Source organism: Rhinoraja longicauda, chromosome 10 (assembly GCF_053455715.1).
Source record: "Rhinoraja longicauda isolate Sanriku21f chromosome 10, sRhiLon1.1, whole genome shotgun sequence".
NCBI lineage: Eukaryota > Metazoa > Chordata > Chondrichthyes > Rajiformes > Arhynchobatidae > Rhinoraja > Rhinoraja longicauda.
This window is the reverse complement of record NC_135962.1, coordinates 19,838,740-19,865,078: the sequence shown is the minus strand read 5'-3', so window position 1 is coordinate 19,865,078 and position 26,339 is coordinate 19,838,740. Positions and strand designations below refer to the sequence as shown.

General features: G+C 39.1%; 1 protein-coding gene across 20 annotated transcripts in view; it reads right to left on the bottom strand.

Moving 5' to 3' along the window:
- Nucleotides 1-26,339, bottom strand: part of LOC144597249 (gephyrin) — a 414,464-nt gene that overhangs the window by 163,920 nt on the left and 224,205 nt on the right. For 15 of the 20 annotated variants that reach the window (XM_078406319.1, XM_078406323.1, XM_078406321.1 and 12 more), the window contains 4 exons: nucleotides 24,118-24,184; nucleotides 23,061-23,333; nucleotides 22,805-22,960; nucleotides 20,946-21,098 (listed from right to left, as the gene is read on the bottom strand). In XM_078406319.1, coding sequence (XP_078262445.1) covers nucleotides 20,946-21,098; nucleotides 22,805-22,960; nucleotides 23,061-23,333; nucleotides 24,118-24,184 — 649 coding nt within the window. The remainder of the gene's footprint in view (nucleotides 1-20,945; nucleotides 21,099-22,804; nucleotides 22,961-23,060; nucleotides 23,334-24,117; nucleotides 24,185-26,339) is intronic. The other 5 variants (XM_078406336.1, XM_078406340.1, XM_078406339.1 and 2 more) reach the window with 3 other exon arrangements.

The following is a 26,339-nucleotide window of genomic DNA, read 5'->3' as shown; positions in this document are numbered from 1 at the left end:
TAAGTTTATATTGGTTGTCCTGTAACTTGTTGTTTTGACTCTGTATTCGTGTATTGCGGCTGCAATAAACTTCGTCTACAACTAGCAAGTTTCGGACTCGCCATACACTGGCATTTCCTTTGATATTCTTGTAATCCTATGTGATTTTACCCAATTCCTTCCATTTGCTAAGATTTTAAGATCCACTTAATGTATGTCTCATAATCCATGCTTCCACATTATTTCAGCACTACCCATATCCTTGGAAAATTTCTGTAGTCAAAGATCCCTAATAAGCACCTATATAATCTATAGGGTTCATTCAAATTTGTTTTATGAAATAACTTTTACCTCAGTAACAAGAAGCAGCAATTTTGAGTGGTGCGAGTCCCCAATCTCCTGTGCGTCAGCGTGCTAAGGACAAATTGAACACTAGCACCACTTCTTAGCTGAGATCAGTGAACTCAACAGAGATCAGAAAATAGAAAGCTCTGCGCAGCAGTACTCAGTTCCATATCAAACAATGCAATGATTCACTGGGCCATGAGTGGTGAGCAGCTAAGGATAATGGGGATTCATGAAAACAACTTAATTTCATTACAATATTTGAGTTGGAACAATGGGTTGCTTTGACTGTTTGGATATGAGACTGATGTAACTATTGGTTTAGCATTATTCATCTTAAAATGGGATTGAAAGAACTATTGGTTTAGCATAATTTACCTCAAAATGGGATTGCTAAACTTAATGCCCTACCATTACCGTTTGTAACTGACCACAGATGACCTGTAGCATCCTTGTATTTTTATGAGGGATTTGGGGCCTGACGGTTTTAAGGCCTTAAATACCTTAAATAGTTTTCAGATAGACATTTTTACATGCCAACAGCTCAGAACATATCTTAGGAATTCTCAAACCTGTCTCACGACAAAAGAGCTGGACAGGCACTTAGAAAGATATGTATTGAATTATCTCTTTGGGTTAGCAGAAACAGAAGTACACCATCCAGGCCAGCTAAAATAATCCAAGGCTCCCCATATTCCCATTTTTGCCAAATGTTTGTAGAACAGAACTCATTAAAAATTGGGCACGATTATATAATATTTGAGCATTTTCATTTCAGTATAATCATAAAGCAGTTCATTGGTCAAGCAGGGTTAATATGCAAATCATTAACATCAAAACATTAATTTATTTTGGATACCAAAAGGCTTTCACAGAAGAAACAAAAATATATCTGCGATAAATTTAAGCTTCTGCAATAAATTATAATCTTCACATTTGGGGACTGAGGAGCATTAAGACAAGGTGCGAAAACCAACATCAAAAAATAGCCACAGCGAGCTGTCTTTCTTTTGACTCTTAAAGAAATAATCTATTGGTGTTGTTATACATAAAAGGAGTACCTTAAAAATAACTTCCTTCATATTCATTTAGTAAACAAGCTGCAACATAAAATTAGTAAAGGTGAAGGAAAGGAGTGCTCTTTTAACTATGAAACAGCAAATAGGATGGAAAGGCAGAGAAGACATTGAACACGGAAGTAGAAATATCCCCCCGGTCCAATCCCTTCATACCTATATCCAAGACACCTCACACGCTCTTTGTCTCTTCAATGACTTACGTTTTCCAGGCCCCAACTCCCTCATCTCTACTATGGATGTCCAGTCACTCTACACCTCCATCCCCCACCAGGAAGGTCTTAAAGCCCTCCATTTCTTACTTGACTGCAGAACCAGCCAATTTCCGTCTACTAACACTGTCCTCCACATAACAGAGCTGGTCCTTACCCGTAACAACTTCTTCTTCGACTCCTCCCACTTCCTCCAAATCCAAGGCGTAGCTATGGGCACTCGCATGGGCTCCAGTTATGCCTGCCTCTTTGTTGGGTATGTCGAACAATCACTATTCCAGGCGTACACTGGCCCTATCCCCAAACTTTACCTCCACTACATTGATGACTGCATCAGTGCTACCTCCTTTCACCCTTCCGGAATCACTGACTTCATCAACTTCATGAATAATTTCCATCCTGCACTCAAATTCACTTGGACCATCTCCGACATCTCCCTACAGTTTCTAGATCTCACCGTCTCCATCATAGGAGCCAAACTATTGACTGCCATCTATTACAAACCCACTGACTCCCATAGCTATCTAGAATACAGTTCTTCCCTCCCTGCTTCTTGTAAAGACTCTATCCCCTACTCCCCATTCCTCAGTCTACGGCACATTTACTCCAAGGATGAGGTTTTCCATACCAGGTCATCGGAGATGTCCTCATTCATTAGGGAACAGGGGTTCCCCCCTTCCATTATTGATGAGGCTCTCACTAGGGTCTCCTTGATATCCCGCAACTGCACTCTTGCTCCCACTCCCCCCATTCGTAACAAGGACAGAGTCCCCCTTGTCCTCACCTTCCACCCCATCAGCCGTCGCATACAGAATATAATCTCCAACATTTTCACGACCTCCAACGGGATCCCACCACTGGCCACATCTTCCCATCTCCACCCCTTTCTGCTTTCCGCCGAGCCCGTTAGCTCCACAACTCCCTGGTCAACTCGTCCCTTCCCACCCAAACCACCCCTCCCCAGGTACCTTCCCCTGCAACCGCAGGAGATGCAACACTTGTCCCTTTACCTTCCCCCTCGACTCCATCCAAGGACCCCGACAGTCTTTTCAGGTGAGGCAGAGATTCACTTGCAGCTCTTCCAACCTCATCTACTGTATCCGTTCTTCCAGGTGTCAACTCCTGTATATCAGTGAGATCAAGCACAGGCTCGGCAATCGTTTCGCTGAACACCTCCGCTCAGTCTGCCTTAACCTGCCTAATCTCCCGGTTGCTCAGCACTTTAACTCCCCCTCCCATTTCCAATCTGACCTTTCTGTCCTGGGCCTCCTCCATTGTCAGAGTGAGGCCCAGCGCAAATTGGAGGAACAGCACCTCATATTTCGCTTGGGTAGCTTACACCCCAGCGGTATGAACATTAACTTCTCTAACTTCAAATAGCCTTTGCTTTCCCTCTCTCCATCCCCTCCCCCCTCCCAGTTCTCCCACCAGTCTTCCTGTCTCCGTCTACATCCTATCTTTGTCCCACCCATTCCCCTGACAAGGAAATGTCACCCATTCCTTCTCTCCAGAGATACTGCCTGAGTCGAGCTAATTGGCTGTGAAACAGCGCCAGGTTTGTTGATTTTGTAGCAAAACCCATTGATATAAAGGAATTTGTTTTGAGGTTTTTTTTTGCCGTCTCCTTATTTTGAAAAAAGGAATGTAATCTTCAAAAACGAAATCAAATTATATTATTTAGAGATGAGCTTATTTAATATTTTGTGTTGAAGGCTGAGTTGTGGTGAATGAACAACAGCCTGACATAGTTGTCCTTGTTGTCAAAGTGATCTCATGCTGAATGTAGTGCAAGAGAGATGGCATCAATTACCAACCTTTCAAAACACTTCATTATAACCAATGTTAGAACCATTGGGCTGCAGTCAATGGGGCAGGTCACTTTATTTTTCTGGGGGACTGGAAAAACAGAGGTTTTTTTTAACGTAGATGGACACGGAAGTCTGTTGAAGTGAGACATTGTGGATATTGACGAAGACTGCAGTCAGTTGATTGGCTGCAATGTTGACTGATTGACAGGATTCGGCAAGCTTTACTGGTCCATGATAAAGTTAACTGAAGTTTGGCCAATGGTGATTAAAAAGACTTTTGCTGGATGTAATGGCTGAATATGTCTTTATCATATGTACATCTAATGTCTTGGTGGAGCTGATTTCATTCTTGCTGTACATTTTTGATACCTTTGAAATAAAAGAATGGCTTGCTACAACATGCAACTAAAAGTTAAACATATTGCTGGCAACCAGCCAACAAGATCAACCGATATTTTATTTCCTTATTTCGATGAGGTTTGACTTCAAATTCCTGACTGATGAGAATGGTACGCATGTGGAAAATAATTAAAATAAGTCTATTTATTATGACGGAAATTCGCTCAATCAATACCAAATCATATCAGGAAATCCTAGATTTTCAAGTTATTCCTTTTCAACTGTTTACCAAAGCTCCAATGAAAGTTGATGAAGGTGCATCCATCACTTTCAGGCAATATCCTTCACTTCTGAACATACTGTTTAGAAAACCTTTATAAATGTCCTTTTTGTATATATTCTGCCAATTAGTCTAATTCTGTATCTTCTACCATTGGAGTTTTTTCTGTCTTGTCAATGCCACTGAAAATGTTGAAAATGTTGACCAAGATTTATTTTCACTTTTTTTGATCAAAGAGAACAATCCAAGATTCTTTCTCCTATCACTAATGAACATCAGCCAATGCCTGCACTCACATCATGCTCTTCCTAAAGTGAGGTGATTCTTTGAGATTCTTCCGAAAATGAGGTGTCCAAAACTGGATTCAGTATTTCTGCTGCGGCGGCCTTGTGCAATGATGTACACATATTTGGCATAATTTGCTTTTGCATACAAAACAACTATGCCTTTTAAAACCTTTCTGCCACTTCCCCTGCTGCAGTCTAAATTTGTCAATATGAACAACCCAACATTGGCAGTAACCTGTAAACCGCAGCAGAAACAAGGAACTGCAGATGCTGGTTTACAAAAAAGGACACAAAGTGCTGGAGTAACTCAACGGGTCAGGGAGCTGCTTGACCCGCTGAGTTACTCCAGCATTTTGTGTCTAATATTTTAATTGGATCCATTTACATTCTTCAGAATCACTGAAGTGTGATGTGTATCAAATATTTGCGTTTAAAATGGTAGCCATTCCATCTCGTGTATCCAAGTAAAACATCAAAGAATGTGAAAATAACATTAATAATCCTAATAAATCAATGTTCAGATTGTGTTGTAAATGCATTACATATTCTATATGGTTCAATTTTGCAACTTATTAATTTGCCAAATAAATTAGTGTGTTCTCATTATTGACAGAAAAATATTTGCTTGCAGTTTGAGATGGTAATAGATAAGTAAATAAAACACATTAAATGGTAGCATGCATTGAAGAATAAGTACTTTTTCTTAGGTTTGAAATGCCATGATTTGATTGCTAAATCACCTGATACATTCCCAGGTTATCTTTTAAGGTAGGTTAAAAAAAAATTGGGGAGAAATGTGGGAAGAATTGCTGAGATATATTGTATGGTGAAGTAGACAATGCTAAATGTACTGAGTAAAATACCTGCATAAGTTATGAAGCAAGCCACAAGAAAATGAAAAACATCATCAAGGATCTTGCAACAAATTGAAATCTGATAATTAAAATAGAATAAAAATTGATTGCTTGGGAATGCAATGCTTTTCATTTTGTGCAGCACACATTAAATAATTGTCTTTAAAATTGAGTATGTAGGAGGCCATTTGGCTCATTGAGTATATGCTGACTCTCAGAGCAATCGCATTTCCTCACTTCCCTTAACCTACTCTTTCTCTCACATACCCTCTATCATCCTCAGCACCCTCCCACCCTCAAAAACTCTTGCACCATCCACCCAGATTTGAGGTCATTTGCAGTCGCTGATTTAGGAGCATATCTTTGGGAAGTGAGAGGAAACCCATGCAGTTACAGGGAAACCCAACAAACTCCACACTGATTGCATTAGAGGTTGCATTTATACTACTTCCACTAATCATGTTTACATTTTTAAAGCACAAATACCCACTCTGCTGGCTTAATTAATTGAAATGTTGTGCTTTTTTGATCCCATTAAGTTGGATGGAAGTAACCAAAATTGACTTTTGAAGTGAAATGTTATAGCCTGTCACAGCTGACTTCCATTGGATAATTTGGTACAACTGAACACAAACCCAAAAGATGAAAGAATACCAAGGAAAGCCAGCTCCATGGTGATTTACTAAAATGCTGAATAATTATCTATTCCCACAAGAAGGACACAAGAAAATTATTTCAAGATTTAAACATTCTATTTTGTGTATATGAAAACACATCTCTACATATAAGCAAAATCATTCAGCAATGATTCTTCAGAGACTGTTTTCCATGGATTGAAACAATGTTCAATAATTCTGTTCAATGCTACATTGTAGTGACAGTTACCTGATTTACACTTGAAACTGCTGACTTTTTCTGTGTGCCAAATTCAACACTGAGCATTAATTGAAAAAAATCTGGAAATTGATGAATGTCCATTGATCAATCCAATTCAATTTTCCTGTTGGTGTTAATGAATTCTGTCCCGCTCTAATATCTCAGGAGAGCGCTAGGGGAATGAGTATCATAGAGAATTATTAGTAAGGCATGGTTAATAATATATTTGTCAACTAATGAGTATGCTACAAATGTTATTCCATGTAAAGTTTACAGCTCAGGCATTATATCTCCCTCCTTCTATTTAATATGATACTGGAAGATAGATTGTTCTTTAAATTGACATGAAAGAACATTTATAAAATAACATGTTATACAAAGCAGCATTTCTTACGGTGGTACTATCTGGCAGTTGCTACTGTGGAACATTATTTCAACAATGTAAAGAGCCGCATCCTACTATTCTTACCGACCAATGCTTCACATGATAACATGATTTAAATTTGGGCACAACTAGCCACATTTTTCAATTTGGACTGTCTGTCAAAGTTCAATCTCACTCTGGAATTTCAAGCACAAAATTCAAGTTGCCATTCCAGTACAATACCGAGTAAGTGCTTCATTGAACTATCGTTTGTATGAAACGTTAAACTGAAATGGCCCTCTCAGTTCCTGATTAGTGCAAACTGCTCCATTATCTCCCCATCCACACCACCTGATTTGACTTCTCATTCCACAATACCAGCCACACCCTCAATTTGGATATTCTGATCTACCTAAACTGCCATCAACTCGATAATCCCTGACAGCCAACGATATCTCCACCCTCTATCAACCCTGGAGTCAACATTTCCAGGCCTTAATGTCCACCTCACTATCTAAAGTTCCTCTGTCCCTCTCTTCCCCTCCTCCTTCCCAGATCTCCCTCTATCTTCCTGTCTCCACCTATATCCTTCCTTCGTCCCGCCCCCCTGACATCAGTCTAAAGAAGGGTCTCGACCCGAAACGTCACCCATTTCTTCTCTCCTGAGATGCTGCCTGACCTGCTGAGTTACTCCAGCATTTTGTGAATAAATACCTTCAGCATATCTTTATGTTATCAACTAAATTCTAAGCCAACAACTCTGATCGGGAAGCATACCCTCAGCATTGTACCAAAAAAAATCTATTTATATATCTGTGTCAATTGGTGGAGGCGATTTTTTTCCAAAATTTCAAATGGATTAATGCTGGCAATTAATAGTTGGTAAGTAACCTTGCAATGATTTCCCAGTTTTTGTTTCTGTCTCCATCTCTTCTATTTGGTACAGATTCCTGCTGGGAGACCATTTAACTTCTCCAATCAACCATCTACCTCCTTGTTCCCTCTTCCATTGAAACTGATCCAAATGTCCAAACATTACATATGAGATTTACTTGGCCAGGGTGACCATGCTAAAAGAGTGAATTCTGATTTAAAAAATGCCTGCATGTCTATTAATGTGACAAATAAGCAGTAGAAGTCATTGTCAAGCCATTGAACTCAAAATTTGAAATATTACTGCCAAATCCTTTTTATTTGTTGATTAATCTTGTTAAACTCAGTGAAAAATATCAGGGAAGTGAAATTTACTTTTAATGATTATTGCTTGCCAACATTACACAGGAGTGCTGTACAAATCATGATTGCTTATGTCTGTTGGCAATAACTCTTGCAAGTATTCTACATGGTACACAGATCAGTTTGAGCTGGAACTGCCACCTTACAGTATTTTGTAAATATATGATAGTGAACAACGCAGTATTAACAAACAAAACTCAGCAGGATCATAAAAAAGTTACAGACGGTAAAGAGGTAATTTGTCCCCATTAGTCTTGCTGTCTGCATAAGCAATGTGGCCAGTCCTTGCCGACTCACCAAGGCTCTTCTACTAATTTTCTTTTAAGTGTTTATTCAGTTCCTCATTGAATGTCACAACTGAATCTGCCCCAGTAATCCCCACCCAAAACCATACATTCCACATTCAAACCATCATTTTTCCCTCATCATTATTGGCGTTTTTGAAAAACACCTTCATTCTATATCCTCTGGTTCTTGATCCTTCCAGCAAAGAGAACAAGTTCTCTCCACCTACTCTGTCTCAACCTTTCATCATCTTACACAACATCGCCAGATTCTGCCTCAACATTTTCTATTCCTAGAAAAGCAACCCCAGCTTCAGAATTCTCATAAATAGTCCAACAGTCGCCCTCTCACTATTTAAAAGATGTTTGGCCAGGTACGTAGATAGGAAAGGTTTATAGGGATATGGGACAAACGCGAGCAGGTGGGACTAGTGTAGATGGGATGAGCAGGTGGGACTAGTGTAGATGGGATAAGCAAGTTGGGCCAAAGGACCTGTTTCCATGCTATATGACTCTCTAACTGTCCAGCATTATAGAGCTGAACTATGATGGGATAGTCTCTCTTCTCAGTCCCTCTTCTAATATCAGTTAGTGCATCCATAGTGGAAATGTTTGAAGGTTTGATATATACAGAGCAGCATTTTACAAGGTACTATGAAGAAAGTCTGACACGATAATTAAGATCTGATTTAAAGCAGTGATTGCAGAACAGTGCTGCTCAAATTGGTAAAGGACAACGATAACAACTGATTACAGTGACCAATGAGGTAAACAGTCAAAACTCCTATCCTTATCACACTTCCTGCAGACTCACAAACTCTGTAGCAAAAAAGTTTAAATCTGCTGGGAACAGCTATTTGTCAAATAGACATTTCCCATTTATTTTAATTTAATTTTCCCTCTTATTGTTTCTTTGAATGGTCAAAATAGAATTGAATTGAATGCAAATAGATACATTTTGCCTAGTACAGGTTCTGGGCCAGCATATTGGTGCAGTGATAGAGTTGCTGCCTTACAGCGCCAGAGATCTGGGTTCAATTCGGACTACGGGTGTTGTCTGTACGGAGTTTGAACGTTCTCTCTGTGATTAGGCGGGTTTTCTCCAGGTGCTCCAGTTTCCTTCCACATTTCAAAGACGTGCGGGTTTGTAGGTTAATTGGCGTCTATAAATTGTCTTTAGTGCATGGGATAGAATTAGTGTGAATGGTCAGCGGGACTAGGTGGGCCGATGGGCCTGTTTCCATGCTGTATCTCTTAAAAAAAAAGATGCCTGTGCTATTCGGTAAATGATTATGTCTCCATTTATGTCTCCATTTTAAGGTGAGAGGGAGAAAGTTTAAAGGAGTTAGATAAGGGAAGTTTTTTTTAACACAGTTCAGGGTACACGCTTTAAGGGGAAGTGGTGGAAGCCAATACAAAAGCAAATGTTTAAGAGGCATTTAGACTGGGAATAAAATGAAATAGAACATGGTCAAGCAGATAATTTAAATAGGCCTGTTGTTCTACTGTAGTGTTGTATGTTCCATGCTCTGAAAGGCAACAAAGGCTTCCGTTTTTGATAGACATTTACTGTACCAATAAAAGATGATAAATAGATGTCATTTTTATTTACAGCAAATACATTATTCTAAATGCACTAAGTAAATATAATATAAAAATCATTAAAATGCTTCAACCTGACATTGGATCTTATTAAAAAGTTGTATTCAAGACTAATTTGTCATGTTTCCCAGGCTCAATATTGCAAAAAGAATTGACAATAGTATTAAAGCTCTGTTTCTAAGCAACATTCGATATGAGCAAATACTGAGGTTATTGAAAGTGATCTGTGAATTTTCTAAAATGGTCCCTGTCATTTTGTGAAACATTTCCTCCCTTCCTTTGCTGCTGAATGAAATCCTCTAAAAGATGACAACAGCTGCCTGAAATTTTCTAATGTTCAAAAGCAAACTTGGAATGTGACCAAAGAGGTGCTGCAGTCATTCCATAAATGAGAACTGTACATATATTAAGAGTCAGGAACCTTTCAATAATACCAGAGAGAGCACGAGCAGTCAGTTTGAACTAAATGTCAGGAAACCTACCATTTAGAAAAACACTGAGAATCAGAAAATTAACTGAACACATTTAATTATTTGCAACAACTCAATTAAATATTTTTTTAAGTATCAAGGTTGTGACAGAATTAAGTATGATCTGTGTACACAACAAATTGTTTTTTCTATTGCATTGAGATTCACATAAGGAATGTTGGACAAAAATTGCTTGAAAAATAAATTTTGCAAGTGAGCTACAATTGGCAAGATTATTTAAAGCAAATCTATATACTAAAACTCTCTGTTTGTTTGTTTGTTTGTTTGTTTGTTTGTTCCTGAACTACAGCCAAAACGGTACATGATAGCTCGACAATTTTAGGCCCACCTTACTCACCGTCGTCCCTTTGGTGCCAATGGCTGAGGTATCATTAAAATCGGTGTTATATTTTTAAAGTTATTCACATTTTAAAGTTTAAATCTATCTCCTAGGGAGGGAGGGGGGGGGGAGGTGGGGATGGAGGGGGGAAGGGGGGGATGGTGGGGAGGGAGGGGGGGGGATGGTGGGGAGGGAGGGGTTGTACATCATCACATAGCAGGCATAGAAGGGTGCCATATTTCTGAGTTCAGCAAATTTGAGATAGATTCTTCATAATCCCTACCGGATAAAGGTTTCTGTGAGATTATAAATGGCCATGTACAATGGTGGTTGTTGCTCCCTACATTTTACATGTGTTTGTCATTCGTGTATTTACATTTTATTCAGAGGTAAAAGTAAAAAAAGGGCAGCACAGTGACAGAGTAACTGTCTGTTGACCCAGATGACTATGGGCACTGTCTGCACAGAGTTTGTATGCTCTCCCTGTGACCGCGTGGGTTTTCTCTGGGTGCTCTGGTTTCAATAGACAATAGACAATAGGTGCAGGAGTAGGCCATTCGGCCCTTCGAGCCAGCACCGCCATTCAATGTGATCATGGCTGATCATTCTCAATCAGTATCCCGTTCCTGCTTTCTCCCCATACCCCCTGACTCCGCTATTCTTAACAGCTCTATCTAGCTCTCTCTTGAATGTATTCAGAGAATTGGCCTCCACTGCCCTCTGAGGCAGAGAATTCCACAGATTCACAACTGAACATGGATAGGTGATGTTTCTGGTTGGGACAATCAAATTATCAGTCTGAAGAAGGGTCCTGACCTAAAACCTCATCTCACTATTCTCCAGAGATGCTGCCTGACCTGTTGAGGTATTCCAGCACTTTGTGTTTTGTTGTAAACCAACACCTGCTGTTTCTTGTTTCTACATTTAACGCCATGAGTTGCTTTGCAGGAACTTACGGAGGCTATGTGTAAATAGTGAAAAGAGCACCCCAAACAACCCTCATTCATATCCTGCTAGACACCACCTTCATCAGAATCCACGGATTCAATTTTGATCTCATCAACTTGCTCAGAATGCACAGATCTGGAATGGAACCAAGTCATTTCTGATCTAGAGATTTATTGAAAAGGAGTATGCTTTACAGTGGAGTCAGCATTTCTGCTGACCTTTCAGTCCTTTAGTTGCAGTTTGTGAAGCTATGCTTCCAGTTCCAAAAGTATATGTGCAGGCTAGCATAGTGGCACAATTTGTCAAGCTGCTGTCTCAGAACGATCTGCATTCAAACCTGACCTCTGGTGCAGTCAATGTAGTCTCCTTGTGATTGCGGGGGTTTCCATTGGGTGCAGGGTGCGTGGTATAAGGGTCTAGAGGCGATGGAAATGTGGGGAGAATAAAATGAGATTGGTGTAAATGTGTGTTTGATGGCCAATGTGGTCTTGCTAGGCCAAAGGGACATTTTCCATGCTGTTTCACTCTCTGATAATTCTAAAAGCAAAATAGTTTGACTATTGGAAATGTGAAATTAAAACGAAATTGTTAAGATTTATGATCAATTACTTTCCATCACTTATGATGAAAAATGCATTAACACCAGAATAGAATGGGGAGAGTTAAAGTGTTTAGTAACCGGGAGATCAGGTAGGTCCAGGCGGCCTGAGCGAAGGTGTTCAGCAAAACGATCGCCCAGTCTACGTTTGGTCTCGCCGATGTATAAGAGTCCACATCTTGAACAATGGATACAGTAGATGAGGTTGGGGGAGGTGCAAGTGAACCTCTGCTGAACCTGAAAGGACTGTCGGGGTTCCTGGACAAACTCGAGGAAGGAGGTATAGGGACAGGTGTTTCATCTCCTGTGGTTGCAGGGCAAGGGACTTGGGGAGGGGGTGGTTTGGGTGGGAAGGGATGAGGACTCCAAAACAACGGCAAGCAAGATGTGGACTTTTATCCTTCTTCTCATTCCCACACTAACCTTTCTATCCTTGGCCTCCTCCATTGTCAGAGTGAGTCTAAACACAAATTGGAGGAACAGCATCTCATATTTCGCTTGGGCAGCTTACAGCCCAGTGGTATGATGATTGATGTCTCTAACTTCAAGTAACCCCGGCATTCCCCCTCCCTCCATCTCTCACCTATCCAAGTCGCACCAGTTTCTCGTTTTTACCCAACAAACAGCTAATAATGGCCAGTTTCCTTTATCATCGTTACTTTTTTGCATATCTTTCATTCATTGTTCAATGTCTCTCTACATCATTGTCTATATCACATGTTTCTCTTTCCTATGACTTTCAGCCTGAAGAAGAGTCTCCACCCAAAACATCACCCATTCCTTCTCTCCAGAGATGCTGCCTGTCCTGCTGAGTTACTCCAGCTTTTTGTGTCTATCTTCGGTTTAAACCAGCATCTGCAGTTCCTTCCTACACAAATCTCTGATCATGTTGCTTTACAAAAAATGCAGCAATAACAAGTACTCTAAAGCAGTGAGTCTTGTTTGGTTTTCAGGTCAACAAATATACTCCCAGATTTTTCTTGATTCAATTCCTGTCTTTATTTTTCAAATTTTTCCATTTGTGCTACTGTGAGGTTTTCTAACTGACAAAAATAGTTTCATTATTTATTTTTCCACATCCATCAGATCTCATGTTCAATCATAGCTGCTACTTTGCAGTCATTTGTGCCTTGGTATTCGAAACATACTGTCAAACTTTCCTTCTGCTTACCACTGATGTAAATCCGCAATTAGAGGTGTCAAAAATAGCCATCTGCTACCTTTGTGTCCTTCCAGAAGCCACTTCCGAACATATCTTTCCAACCGAAGGCAGACACAAAATGCTGGAATAACTCAGAGGGACAGGCAGCATCTCTGGAGAGAAGGAATGGGTGACGTTTCGGGTTGAGACTATTTAAAGCTTTTATGTTCTCCAAAGTGGAGAAATTAGATGGGTAGCATCGATTTTTTGGGCTATTACAAGAGTTTGTAGAAGTTCAAAATAAAGTCAAAAGGCGAGTATCTTTTTGTGGGCCTACCAATCACATCTGACGTTACTTGGCTAGGGATAGACAGTGATTTGATGTCAAGGGATATCTTGTAACTCAAAGCTCCAGGTAACTAGCGATCTTAACCCTAATAGCATACAAGCAGCAGGAAGGTCCACACGCCAGCTCTTAAAGGGATCAGCAATTTCTGACTGGTTTTCTTGCTCAAACCTTGTGTTTTCCTTACATCTGTTGCATGCAGATGCAGATAATTCAGGTTGCATTAGGCTATGTCACAGTAACTAGTTATTGACCAATATCGATGAGTAGTAGGAATGCTATTCACAATGAAGCATAACCAGATGAAAGCAAAGGGCATCAGGAGCAAGATGAGCTGCAAAAAAGGGTAACAGATGGAAGAAGGCTTTCAGCAGGTGACATGTCTGCAACATTGTTCAAGGAAAAAAATAATTTAAAGAAACAGAACCTACTGCAAAACAGCAATGATTCACAATGATAGATCAATATAGTGTCACTTTATTGGTAATACCACTTACAATAATAACCACATCTTAGCAACCAACAACGTTAAATACTTGTGCTTTACCTGCCACAGTCGCAACCGTAACCCAGCAGCCAGATGAGGATTACCTTCCTGGTAACAGCGACACTCAATTTTGTGTGCTTGACTCTTTCTGGCTCAAGCTGGAAATATTGCCAACTCTTGCAGTCTGAACCAAATTTATTATATAAAGCAGGTCAATGATTATTTAAAACAAGCTGACTACATGCTATTCTGCTTTGCCAGTGACTCGGCAGTGGAAAGAATTTCCTGTGCTTTCCCGTGATTCAAGATGCCATTTAGAACGCACACGTCATAATGTGAAAGTTACATGTTCACGGCTCTCTAGAGTGGGCCTAATACTTGTACTGCTCCCTCTATGTCCTTCTGGTGTGTGATCATAAGCAGTGATTCATGTGGGTAAATGTCACAGTTATGAAGCATAATTTTGTAGTCGGTGTCTGCCGAGCTATTTGTTATGCAATGATAAACTAAAGATGAGTGACAACAAGGCAATGCAAGCTATCCATTAACAAAGCCAAGGACTCCAGAGAACAATCCCCACATGCACCATAAGTATGCATGCATTGAGAGTCATGCGGCACATGAAGTTGGATATATCAGACCGGAGTAATGCAAACGCAATGCTTGATGAACTCTGGAGGAACCACCTCATGTAAATATCTTTGTTGCATTATCACATTATGAGGTCAGAGCCTATGCATTCAACTAAGGATGCCAATTTCGGACTAGGGTGCCCATGAACAATCAATTGATTGTTACTGCGTCCATCACAATCCCAATTGATCAATCCCACATATTATTATCCCTGCATGATCAGAACACACACTTGGCAATAAATGATAAATAAAACCAATCAGAAAACAAAAAGATGAAACAAACATCCAAACTCAAAATTGTAAATGAAATCATGCAGGTGCTCCTCAACTTACGTTGGGGTTACGTTCCGAGAAACCCATCGGAAGCTGAAAATATCGTAAGTCGAAATACATTTAATACACCTGATCACATGGCCAGAAGCGAGCTGCGGCTCGCTGCTCTTTGCACCATCGCAGAGTCGAAATATCGTAAGTTGAAGCATCGTAAGCCGGGGAGCATCTGTATATTCTAATGTCATGTCTAATCTGTATATTCTAATGTCAACGAATCATTCCCTTGGACTTTGTCTTTAGAGTGCTTTTATTCTGCTAGTGCTGCTACATAGTGCCGATCAAATGCCAACAACATGGCTGCTTGAGGCTGCTGACTTCATGGTTGATTCCACTTTGCAGTGATGCACATCTTTCCACACTAGTTGAGATGGGATCAAAGCTCTTTGTATTGCCCATAACCAAATTGATTCTTCAACTAGTATCTAACTAAATTGTCATTGTTATTATTTTCCCCCCTTCATAGCACCAACTATCACAGGCTGCCCCATGCACCCCATTCCTGGTTGCCCAATCTAACCATACTCATGGCAGTCTCCCAATTCAAAAACAAATACCAAACAGCTTTTATCCCATCTGCAAGGATGGAAAATATTTAAAAAAGACAGGTATCTATTTTTGTAAATCTCACGTGCTCTCTTCAGGGTTAAGCGCAGCATTATCTTAAGACCAATTTTGATTTCCACTCCACACCTAGTGCATGGAATTGCACAAATAATGCTTCTATCTTGCTCTGTGTGAAGAAGGTTTAACTTCCTCTTGGCATCTCCAAAAATGGCATGATTGACATTAAATGGCACTGTTGAAAATGTAGATTTACATCCTTCACTTTTAAAGTCCTTATCACCAATATTGCTTCATATAAGAAGCTTGGCTCGATGGGTTAAATTGTGTGTTCTTTATTTTCTCTTTCTCTCTCCTCCCTCTCTCATGTAGTTTACTTTTGTCTCTGCTCACTCACTCCTCGTCTGCCACCGTTGCTTCCTCGATGACCTTTCCTTTATCTCTTGCTTCTAATTCAATCTCCATCCTTTTTGGACAATGAACCTCTGTTTTGATTGTGGAGAACGACATGAAGTTGGGGAAGTTGACACAATCAATGGAGATGTCTTGAGGACAGTACATGTTCTGATCGAGGAGGTGATGGATGTCCTAAAGTGTAAGAAGGGAGATAAATCTCCTGCGCCTAATCAGATATATCCAAGGACACTGTGGGAGCTAGAGAAAAAATTGTAGGTGCCCTGGATGAGATATATATCATCATCAGGCAAGGGCGAGGTGCTGGAAGACTGGACTTGGCTAATGTTGTTCCGCTATTTGAGAAGGGCTGCAAGAAAAAGCCTGGGAATTATAGACCAGTGAGCCTAATATCTGTGATAGGCAAGTTCATGAAAAGGATTCAGAGGGATATACATGCATTTGGATGGACTGGGTCTAATTTAGGATAGTCAGTATGGTTTTGGACATGGTAGATTATGGTTGATGAGGGCAAACCCTTAGAGATTGTTTATATGGATGTCAGCAGGACACGATAAGATTCCGCATGGAAGGCTGCTCTGGAAGGTTAGATTGCATGGGATCCAGGGCGAGCTAGCCATCTGGCTTCAAAAGAATTGGCTTCATGGAACGAAGCAGAGGCTGATGGTGGAAGGTTGCTTTTTGGAATGGGGGCCTGTGACCAGTGGTGTGCCTCAGGGATTGCTGCTGTGTGTGCTTTTAGAAACCTGTCTACGAGATCTCTAATAATCTACGGATAAGTGAGGTCTGTACCGACTCTGATTATTATCAACCAACTGACCGGGAACGCGAACTCGACAGCCATTGCTGTTTATAGTTAATATCAACGATTTGGATAAGAAAGTAGAAGGCATGATTAGTAAATATGCCGATGACACTAAAATGGGTGGTATCATAGATAGCGAAGATGATTATCAAAGGTTACAACAGTATTTTGATCAGTTGGGCAAGCGAGCAGAGGAATAGTTAATGGAGTTTAATGCAGATAAGTGCAAAGTGTTGCATTTTGGGAAATCAAACCAGGGCAGGATCTTCATAGTGAATGGCAGGGCCATGGGCAGTAAAGTAGAGCAGGAGGATCTAGGAGTGTAGGTACAGTTCCTTGAAAGTGGCATTAAAGGTAGATAGGATTGTCAAGAAAGTTTTCGGTACATTAGCCTTCATCAATCAGAGTATTGCATAGAGATGTTATGTTACGGTTGTACAAGAAGTTGATGAGGCCGCATTTGGAGTATCGTGTTCAGTTTTGGTCACCCTGCTCTAGGAAGAATGTTAAGCTAGAAAGAGTGCAGAGAAAAATTACAAGGATGTTGCCAGGACCTAAGGGCCTGAGTTATAGGGAGAGGCTGCGCAGATTAGGACTTTATTCCTCCGAGCGTAGAAGGCTGAGGGTTGATCTTATAGAGGTGTTTAAGATCATAAAGTGGATAGGATTGAATGTAGAGTCTTTTACCGAGAGTAGGGGAATCAAGAACCAGAATGCATAGATTTAATGTGGGGGGGGGGGAGATTTAATAGGAACCTGAGGGGCAAACATTTCCACAGAGGGTGTGGGTGGGCATATGGAATGAGCTGGCAGAGGAGGTAGTTAAGGCAGGTACTGTAACAACATTTTAAGGACATTTATACAGGTACATGGATAGGAAAGGTGTAGAGACCAATAGTCCAAATGCAAGCAGGTAGGACGAGTGTAAGTGGGGCATCTTGGCCAGCATGGGCAAGTTGGGCTGAATGGCCTTTTTTCCATGATGTATGATTCCATGATATAACAATGGTTTAAAAATAATGCAATATCTTTGACAGCATAACCCCAGTTACTGAAGATACAGCCAGAGGAAATGATCTAGGTGAACCCACAAAAGCACTAACTTTGAACTAGCTTGGGCAGGTAAAGTTCTGGAACAGGTAAGGGCTGCCTCTTAAGATGCCAAATTGACTAATCACTGAGTGACCTTTTCCAATCCTTTCAAGCAGAAATAGTTTTAAGTGCTTATATTGCCTTTGCATACCAGGACTATTTGTTGCCTATTGCCTTCAGTTTGATCCTCAAGCATCAGAGCAGGTGCTTAAGGGTCAGACTGATGGTGCACAGATTATGATGTGCATTTCATAATCTGTGCATTTCATAATTTTGAAATATTTCATTCCCTTACACAGATATGACATTTTCTTCACTAAATCATCTATACCATAAAATGTGCTTTAATCATTTCGGAATCATTCCATCAGTGAGTTTGAGAATTTTGTAAATAGCCGTATTAAAACTGTCTTCAAGAAAACACCCTCACTAAGCATATTAAGCTTAACATGCCTTACAAACAAGCTATATTAAACCTTGTGTCTTGTCACAAATTAACATAGTTGAAAGAAAAAAATGATTACAGATAGTAAGTGTTGTTACTATGGCTTTATATATCGAGAGTAACTTTCTATGAACACCATGCATCTTTGAAGCACGCTATAAAATAACCCAGTTCCAGCTCTTAACATTTAAGGTAACTAGTGGAGTTTGTTACTTGGATTATTGCAAATTGAAAGTCGTCATTTAAATGAAAGCACCAAAGTTATCAATTTGCTAAACAGAATAGTTTACAATAATTAGACAGTGACTCAATGAGTCAATCGTAGGTCTTGTTCGCAACATCTCTGCCACTGTTTTGGAACTTGCATACATCACATATTTCAATTCCAATTGAAAGCTCTGCTGAGAGATTGACAGTGAGCTACATTAAATTAATTAAACCCTGTGCACGTGAAGAGGTCATGATGATGCAAAACAGGAACAGGATCAGCACAAGCTGCTTCTTCATTTGATTCAGTCTTTCCTGAGCCACTTGCAACGATTCATATTACAAATTTATATCAACAAAGTTTATTACTAGCAACTATACTTTTGAAAAGCCAAAAGTTATTTTGTGAGACAATGAAGAGTTGCAAAAAAAACAAACAATTTAATTTGCATATTCCTTATATCTTGTCCCTTGCTCAAAGATGCCACTGAAGGGGATATTTTAAAATGGTATCTCTAACTACAGTATGGACTACAGCAAATATGATCAAAGCATGTATTTACTCTATTTTTGAATATAAGCAATTGGCACATTGTCATTTATTTAATACCCATTTGGGCATAGAACAGTTTTTCACAACCTCGGTAGTCATATTGCATCATACACAAGAGTTTATATTTCTCTTTGGATCTGTGTACAAAGGACCACATTTTATATTCATATCACGGTTAGTCACACAGTAGAATCCATTTGTTACTTGATGAAGGGTGACACATTTAATTAAATGTTACTGAGTGCTCCTGTAAGGTTAGGTTATTATTAATGCATTTTGCCTGAAGAATTGTGCCACCTAATTAATTCTCCCTTCACAGCAACTAAAAATACAAGTGAGACACAATACCTAAAGTTCAACAATAAGCCTTCCAAATGAATGAAACAATGCTTCAAGTAAGATTTAAAAATAGTGGAGTTTGTTACTTGGATTATTGCAAATTGAAAGTAAAGTCATTTAAATTAAAACACCAAAGTTATCAATTTGCTAAACTAACAGAATAGTTTACAATAATTAGACAGTGACTCAATGAGTCAATCGCAGGTCTTGTTCTGTACATCTCTGCACAGGTTCAAATCTATAGAGAACACAATTAATCTGCAGTTCGATTCCTGGATTACAACCAAGTGAGTCAACTTCTAATGATTTTCTTGACCAACTATAAAAATGCAATTAAAATGATCAACACCGTTATTGGAAAAAATCAGGCAGTCAATGGCACAAACTCTAACTTCTCAACCTAATCCAGTGAAACATACTTATGCAATAGAAAAAAAGTAGTCAATTGCAATGATCCATCAAGATTTTGGAGAAAGACAGCCCTCCCCCATCAAGAACTCAGCATTAGTCCTGGATCAGCAATGGAAAGATTTTTGGAATTTGGGGCAATGAAGAAAGGCAATATTCATGCAACAGATTTATAACTAAAAAACAGATAAATAATTCAAAATCCTGATATTACATCAAAATTCATAATATAAACATGATCCACAATTTGTAAATCAATTTAAGTGAAGAAATAAAGCTTAGATTGTATAACTTATATATCTTTCGCAAGTGAAAGTTGTAATGGAAAACAAGGGTATGTCCCAAATATTGAATATGAATGGATCCACCATCTATACGCATAGTCCAAAAGAAAGAAAAAAAAACAAGTAAATTAATTGAATCAAAAAACCTTTGTGACAACTGTTTACTGGTAAAATCAAAACCAGAAGTACATGGAAAAATGGTTTTGAAGTGTTAAAATATTCAACTGTAAAGGAGTCAGTACTCTTTATAAATAAAGTGAGAACACAAAATCTGTAGAGCCAGAATTTTCATAGCACATCAGACCAAACTGATTAATGGTAAATTTTCCATCAGGATTTTCTGGTAAGATAGGGCGTTCTCACACCTCCTCAATAGCAATAATTGCAAACCCTGCATATATGAACTCCATGACATACTGTGCCACAATTCGTTATTTTTAAAATCAAGCACTCGCCGCTAAATTTGTAGTTATGTTGTAAATTTTTTCCTTGCAAACTATAATTGAATCAAATACACATTGCATCGAGGAAGTTGGAAGAGAACAAACTCTGTATAATCTCAAAACATTTGTTCGAAACTTGAAAACCAAAGATATTGATTTACCAGCACTATTTCTTAAATGAACATGAAAGTGAGTGATCTTAAAAATAAGATAAGTCTACATCTTATCAATAAAAATGTACAGGAATGCCACTGTTAGAATAGCTTGCTTGAGACTTACCAACATTTACCATAAAAGTCATGAACATTTCAAATACTAAACTTTCTACCTTAAATAAAAATAAAGACAATTTTTTGCAGCCTAACCAGGTGGTAAATTTGGATTAATGATATATTGTAATTTTTAAAACAGACATTTCAATTTAGTTACAAAGCATTATAGTCACGGCTCCTGAGGTAATCCTCACCAGTGTTTTGTTTGAGGATCAGATATTCACTCATCAATTACTTAACCAAATTCAAGATTTCTAAAGGGTACTTCTAGCAATGACTTACTTTTGGTGTAGGGCAGGAAGCTGTAGACAGCCGTGATGTAGCTTGAGCTCGTGGCGATTCGGACGGAGTTGTGCTCAGCGATGCATTGTCTCGTGGAAGCACTTGAACGCCACGAGAAATAATCGAATCCGGGATCTGAAAGTATAACAAATGCTGAAGATAATAAATTACAAAAACTATTCCTTCACAGATCAATACATTTTTATAATAATCCACTTGAAGACTAATTTAATTTTAATTCACTTCTCACTCAGATGTTATTTCATTTCACTTTCAAACTGTTATAAATTGTAAATTTGAATCTAAAGCTGGAATATCTCTCAAATTAGCATTCTTTATTATCCAGAAAAATACTTGTGCTTTTTGCCAATTCTTAACTTGCAAACGTAAAAATGATACGAGATATAAAATAGTAATAGACTTATCTCTAAGCAATTCTTCATGTTACAATTCTGAAATTATATATCTGTATAATTAAGCAAAATTTTGATAACCTGTAGCACCAGTATTACAGAGTAGGATATTTCTTAATTTTATCAACAAAAAATGTGTTACTAAATATTTACTACAACACTAACAGGCAACAGTCTCAATAATTTCATACTTAACATTAATCATAAATCATATTAATTAAATGGTATAAATTCTATAAAACATTTATAATTATTACTTATGGAAATCGATCACTTGCACTAATATGGCAGGAATGATCACTTCTGCACAGTATGGTTTCCCAATGTTAGTTTTTTAGTGATATGCATCAATCTTAAGTTGGATTTATTGATTAAAAATCTTTCATATAAATTATAAAGCAAATAATTAAAAAAATGTAGTGCAAACTGGATATTTTAACAAACTTCTAAAATTGAGTCTCCACTGGGAGATTGAAAAATTTATGGTCAATGCAGGCATGATATAGCTATCAAAAAATAACAGCAATTGATTTCGCTCAACTTCAGTTTCTCTCAGTAGGTTGGACCAGCAAAAATAATTATATTATAGCAACCTTTATTGCTTTCTTTTCATTACTTTGTTCATGTTTCTTTAACCCAAGATGATTAAGTGAGCCCTTTTTGAAGGGTAACCTGCCACCTTCACCATGTTTCAGTTATATTGCAGCTTTTGAAGTAAAGCTGATGCACATTTTCCAAAAAGGTCTGGGAATCTCAAAAGGCAATTTTAAAGGAAAACTGAAAAGCAACTCAAGATCTTATCAACTGCAATGTATAGTGCCCAGCAACACCAGATAAGTAGCTAAAGATCCTACTGATTTATCTCAACAGAATGATTTAGTTTTTCAATTCTACAATTATTTTCAATGTGAATCCAGATACACTAATAATTATTATAATTCAAAACTAAGACCATCTTTAAATCTGCAAACAAACTTCACATTAGTGGAGTCTGTCAGTAAAAACAATTGCGGCAATTTATGTTGCTCATCGGCACTGAAATCTTGAGGCCATAACTATTTCTCAACCTTCTGCCTAATTCTAATTTAGCAATACCAGTCCAAAACATTTAACCCCACAAACTGTTCTGAGGGGAAGGTATTTAGTCATTTAATCAAACAGTGAAAAAGCACAAGGACATTTCATATCTAGTGCTTCGTGACAAATGAACAAAATGATAAGCGAATGAGTCACATGACATCAATATGAACAATGGAAAAAAAAATCACAATTATGCAGATACATAATTTGGTGAGAATTTAACAGGAAGATGAACATCTTGAAAAAGTTCATCTAAATGGCTAAAATCTAATTGAAACAATAAAATCAGTGCAAGTGGTTAATTTCCTCACGAAGGACAACATATTGTCAGATGTTTACTGTTAATGCCTCTTTGCTGTCTCTTACCGGCTCTCCTGCACTGATGGCAGTATGAGAGTGATGACCAATGAAACCAGGGACAGGTTTACCACCTTTAGCCATGACAGGAGCGGGACTGTGTACAAGTTGGAAGTTCTGATGTACAACACAACTATCAGCACTATGACAGGAAAACACAGGCAACTGGAGAAAAACAAGCAAAAATGATTTGATGGGTAACAATGAAATAGGTAGGATTGATTCTACATGTATGATTATCCCTATTCTGCGGGAAGTTTTTTACCTTAGCTGCTATGGCTGCTGCAGTGATATGTGAGGACGAACTCTCTTCAGTTGAAGCCACTCCACTGTCTTTCTTCTCTTCCTCCTCATCTTCACACTGAACACCTTTGTCTTCTGTCTGTTTGTGTGGGCTGGTGGTAGGAGGAGGAGACAGTGGTGGTGGAGGTGATGGAAGATCCTCCAGCTCATCATGAACTTCTTTCACTTTCACAACTGCATCTCGCAATAAGTCGATAGCATGAGGTAGGGCAGGTAATATAAACTGGAAGCATTCCTGCATGCAATTTAAAAGTCAAATGATAAACATTCAAGGAATATATAGTAGTCAGATAACACGAATTTGGAGATATAAGGGTTATTGTTTGATTAATTTAATTAAAAGTAATAAATGCAAAGGAAATCTTTCAAATAATCAAGTTTACCACACTCTACATACTGGATGACTTCATAAACCAGGCAAGAATCAATCAATTAATCAAGTGGGATAAATGTCTGTAATATTTGCTGTAATCACATGGATTTTTTCATTGATTTTCTTCTCATTATTGGTGGTAAAGCTGCTGTATTCATGTTTGCAACTTTTGAATGGGTATTCTGTAGACCACAGAAAATAGGAATAACTTGTTTAATTACGCATTGTATTTTTGTGGGACGTATAAAAAGCAAAGGGCATTTTTCAAAGTAAATTTTTGACATGTCAATTTCTGTTCTGAACAACATGATGCATAGAAATTATAGTTTTGCAACTCATCTTGACACAGTAGAATAGTTATGGAGAGAAACAGTTAATTCTGTGTGCCAAAACAACAGGGAGATATGGAAATATGCTGCATTTTACATTGGAAGAAAAGGGAAGGTGACCATAAAAGAAAGCAGGACACGACTGAAATAACCGGCTAACAGTGCGCACAATAGAATCATAATCAGTCCAGAGAGGCCTTTGGGCCATGAAGTCTATATTGAAAATCCAGTATCTATCTATACCAATGCAAGTGTACTATATATTTAGCGTCATAATCTCCAATGCAGTAACAATGGGAAAAAAAGGTAAATCCTACCTGTGAACCTTTCTTGCTACCGGGCAGATTAATAATCAGAGTTTTACCCCTTATTCCACATACGGGTCTGACAATAGAAATATATTCATTGTAAGGGAATGCACAGTTTACATGCAATACAAAGTAACATTATCTGCAACTTAGACACAAACATGAACAAAATCTCTCCCTTCTCACTAATTTGTAATATATTTAAAATGTTCTTTGTGCTAAAATAATTGAAGAAACACAGATTGTTGTTTATATTAATTGGGTAGATCTCCAAAAATCTAGAACCTTTGGTTGTGCCAAACTGGCAAGATTTTCAAGAGTACTGGGGTATTATTTCTATTAACACCCCAACCCACTTTTAAATATTTTCTTCACAAAATACCACGGATGATGCGGTCTCCCGGGTTCTGCACACCACTCTCTCTCATCTGGACAGCCAGAAGGGGGGCTATGTGAGGATGCTGTTCATTGACTTTAGTTCAGCTTTCAATACCATAGTCCCCACCAGACTTGCTGAGAAGCTGCTGGAACTGGGGCTTAACACTCCTCTGTGTGCCTGGGTCCTGGACTTTCTCACCGCCAGGCCCCAAGTGGTCAGGATGGGGGAACACAAATCTAGCCCCCTCACCCTGAACACAGGATCCCCCCAGGGCTGCGTCCTTAGCCCCCTAATGTACTCCCTGTACACACATGACTGTGTCGCCAGGTTCAGCTCAAACTCCATCATCAAGTTTGCTGATGACACTGTGGTGGTGGACCGGATCTCCGACAACGATGAGAAGGCCTACCGGGAGGAGGTGGCTGATCTGGCACTCTGGTGTCGGGACAATAGCCTCCTCTTGAATGTCAAAAAAACTAAGGAGCTGATTGTGGACTTTAGAAGGGCTCAACATCCAAGGACGTACACGCCACTGGAAATAAATGGGTCTACTATGGATAGGGTGAGCAGCTTTAAATACTTGGGAGTCCACATCAAAGAGGATCTGACATGGACAACACACATTGCCGCACTGGTGGGTAAGGCAAAGCAGCGCCTTTACCACCTTAGACAGCTGAGGAAATTCAGAGTGTCTCTGAGGATCCTTCATTGCTTCTACTCTGGGGCTGTAGAGAGCATCCTGTCCGGCAACATCACAATCTGGTTTGAGAACAGCTCTGCCCAGGACAGGAAGGCCCTGCAGAGAGTAGTGCGTTCGGCAGAACACACCATGGGAACTACACTCGTCCCCCTGCAGGACCTATACATCAGGAGGTGCAGATCAAGAGCAAGCAAGATTATGAGGGACCCCAACCATCCCAGCAACAGACTGTTCCAGCTGCTACGGTCAGGCAAACGCCTCCGCTGTCATGCTGTGAAAACGGAGAGGATGAGACGGAGTTTCTTCCCACAGGCCATCAGGACTGTTAACTATTATAACTCCAGGGACTAAATTTTCTTTTCTGTATTAATTTTAATTTATATGCTGTAATTGTAACTTTTTTTGCACAATCCGCAGGCATTGCCACTTTCATTTCATTGCACATCGTGTATGTGTATGTGACAAATAAACTTGACTTGACTTGACATGGTAGTGTCATACATTTTTCGGTGAACCAGGTGAGTGCATAGGGAGCATAGGAGAGACAATACACTGATATAAGGAGTGTGGGAATGGGGCCACCATGCGAGTTTAAACAGACATAGGAGTAGAGCTGCAAAGAGTTCAAAAGGTGTGCGGAAACAGTGTGCTAAAAGAAGTGTAGAAATAGTGCTCTGGTAAGTTCATACGGAGTGTGGGAACAAGACTTCTATGAGTGTAAAAGAAGCATGGGGATGGGCGTATGGTGAGTTTATAACGTTTCTGGGAACTAGGCATTTATGCAGTGATTTTTATAATCTTAAAAATTGATGCTATGGAACTAAATCACTACAGGCAGACAATATATACAGAACAGGATCCTCAATTCATATCTCAAAGGACACCACTGTCCCAAAGGGGTTGCTCAGTTAAGTTTACCAAAGGAAAAGACTGCTATCTCATTTGCTTTACGAGAAAAGGATAAAAAGACGTTCAGACTTAAGGACAGCTACTTCCCCTTTGCTATCAGACTTCTGAACCAATCGCCTCTTTCACACGCCCTTCGTAGAAGTTCTGCCACATTCTCTTCCTCTTAACTCTGCTACATTCAAGTATTCTGTTATTTCACACTGCTTTCTTTGCACTACAGTACTTCAGATTTATTTATGATTA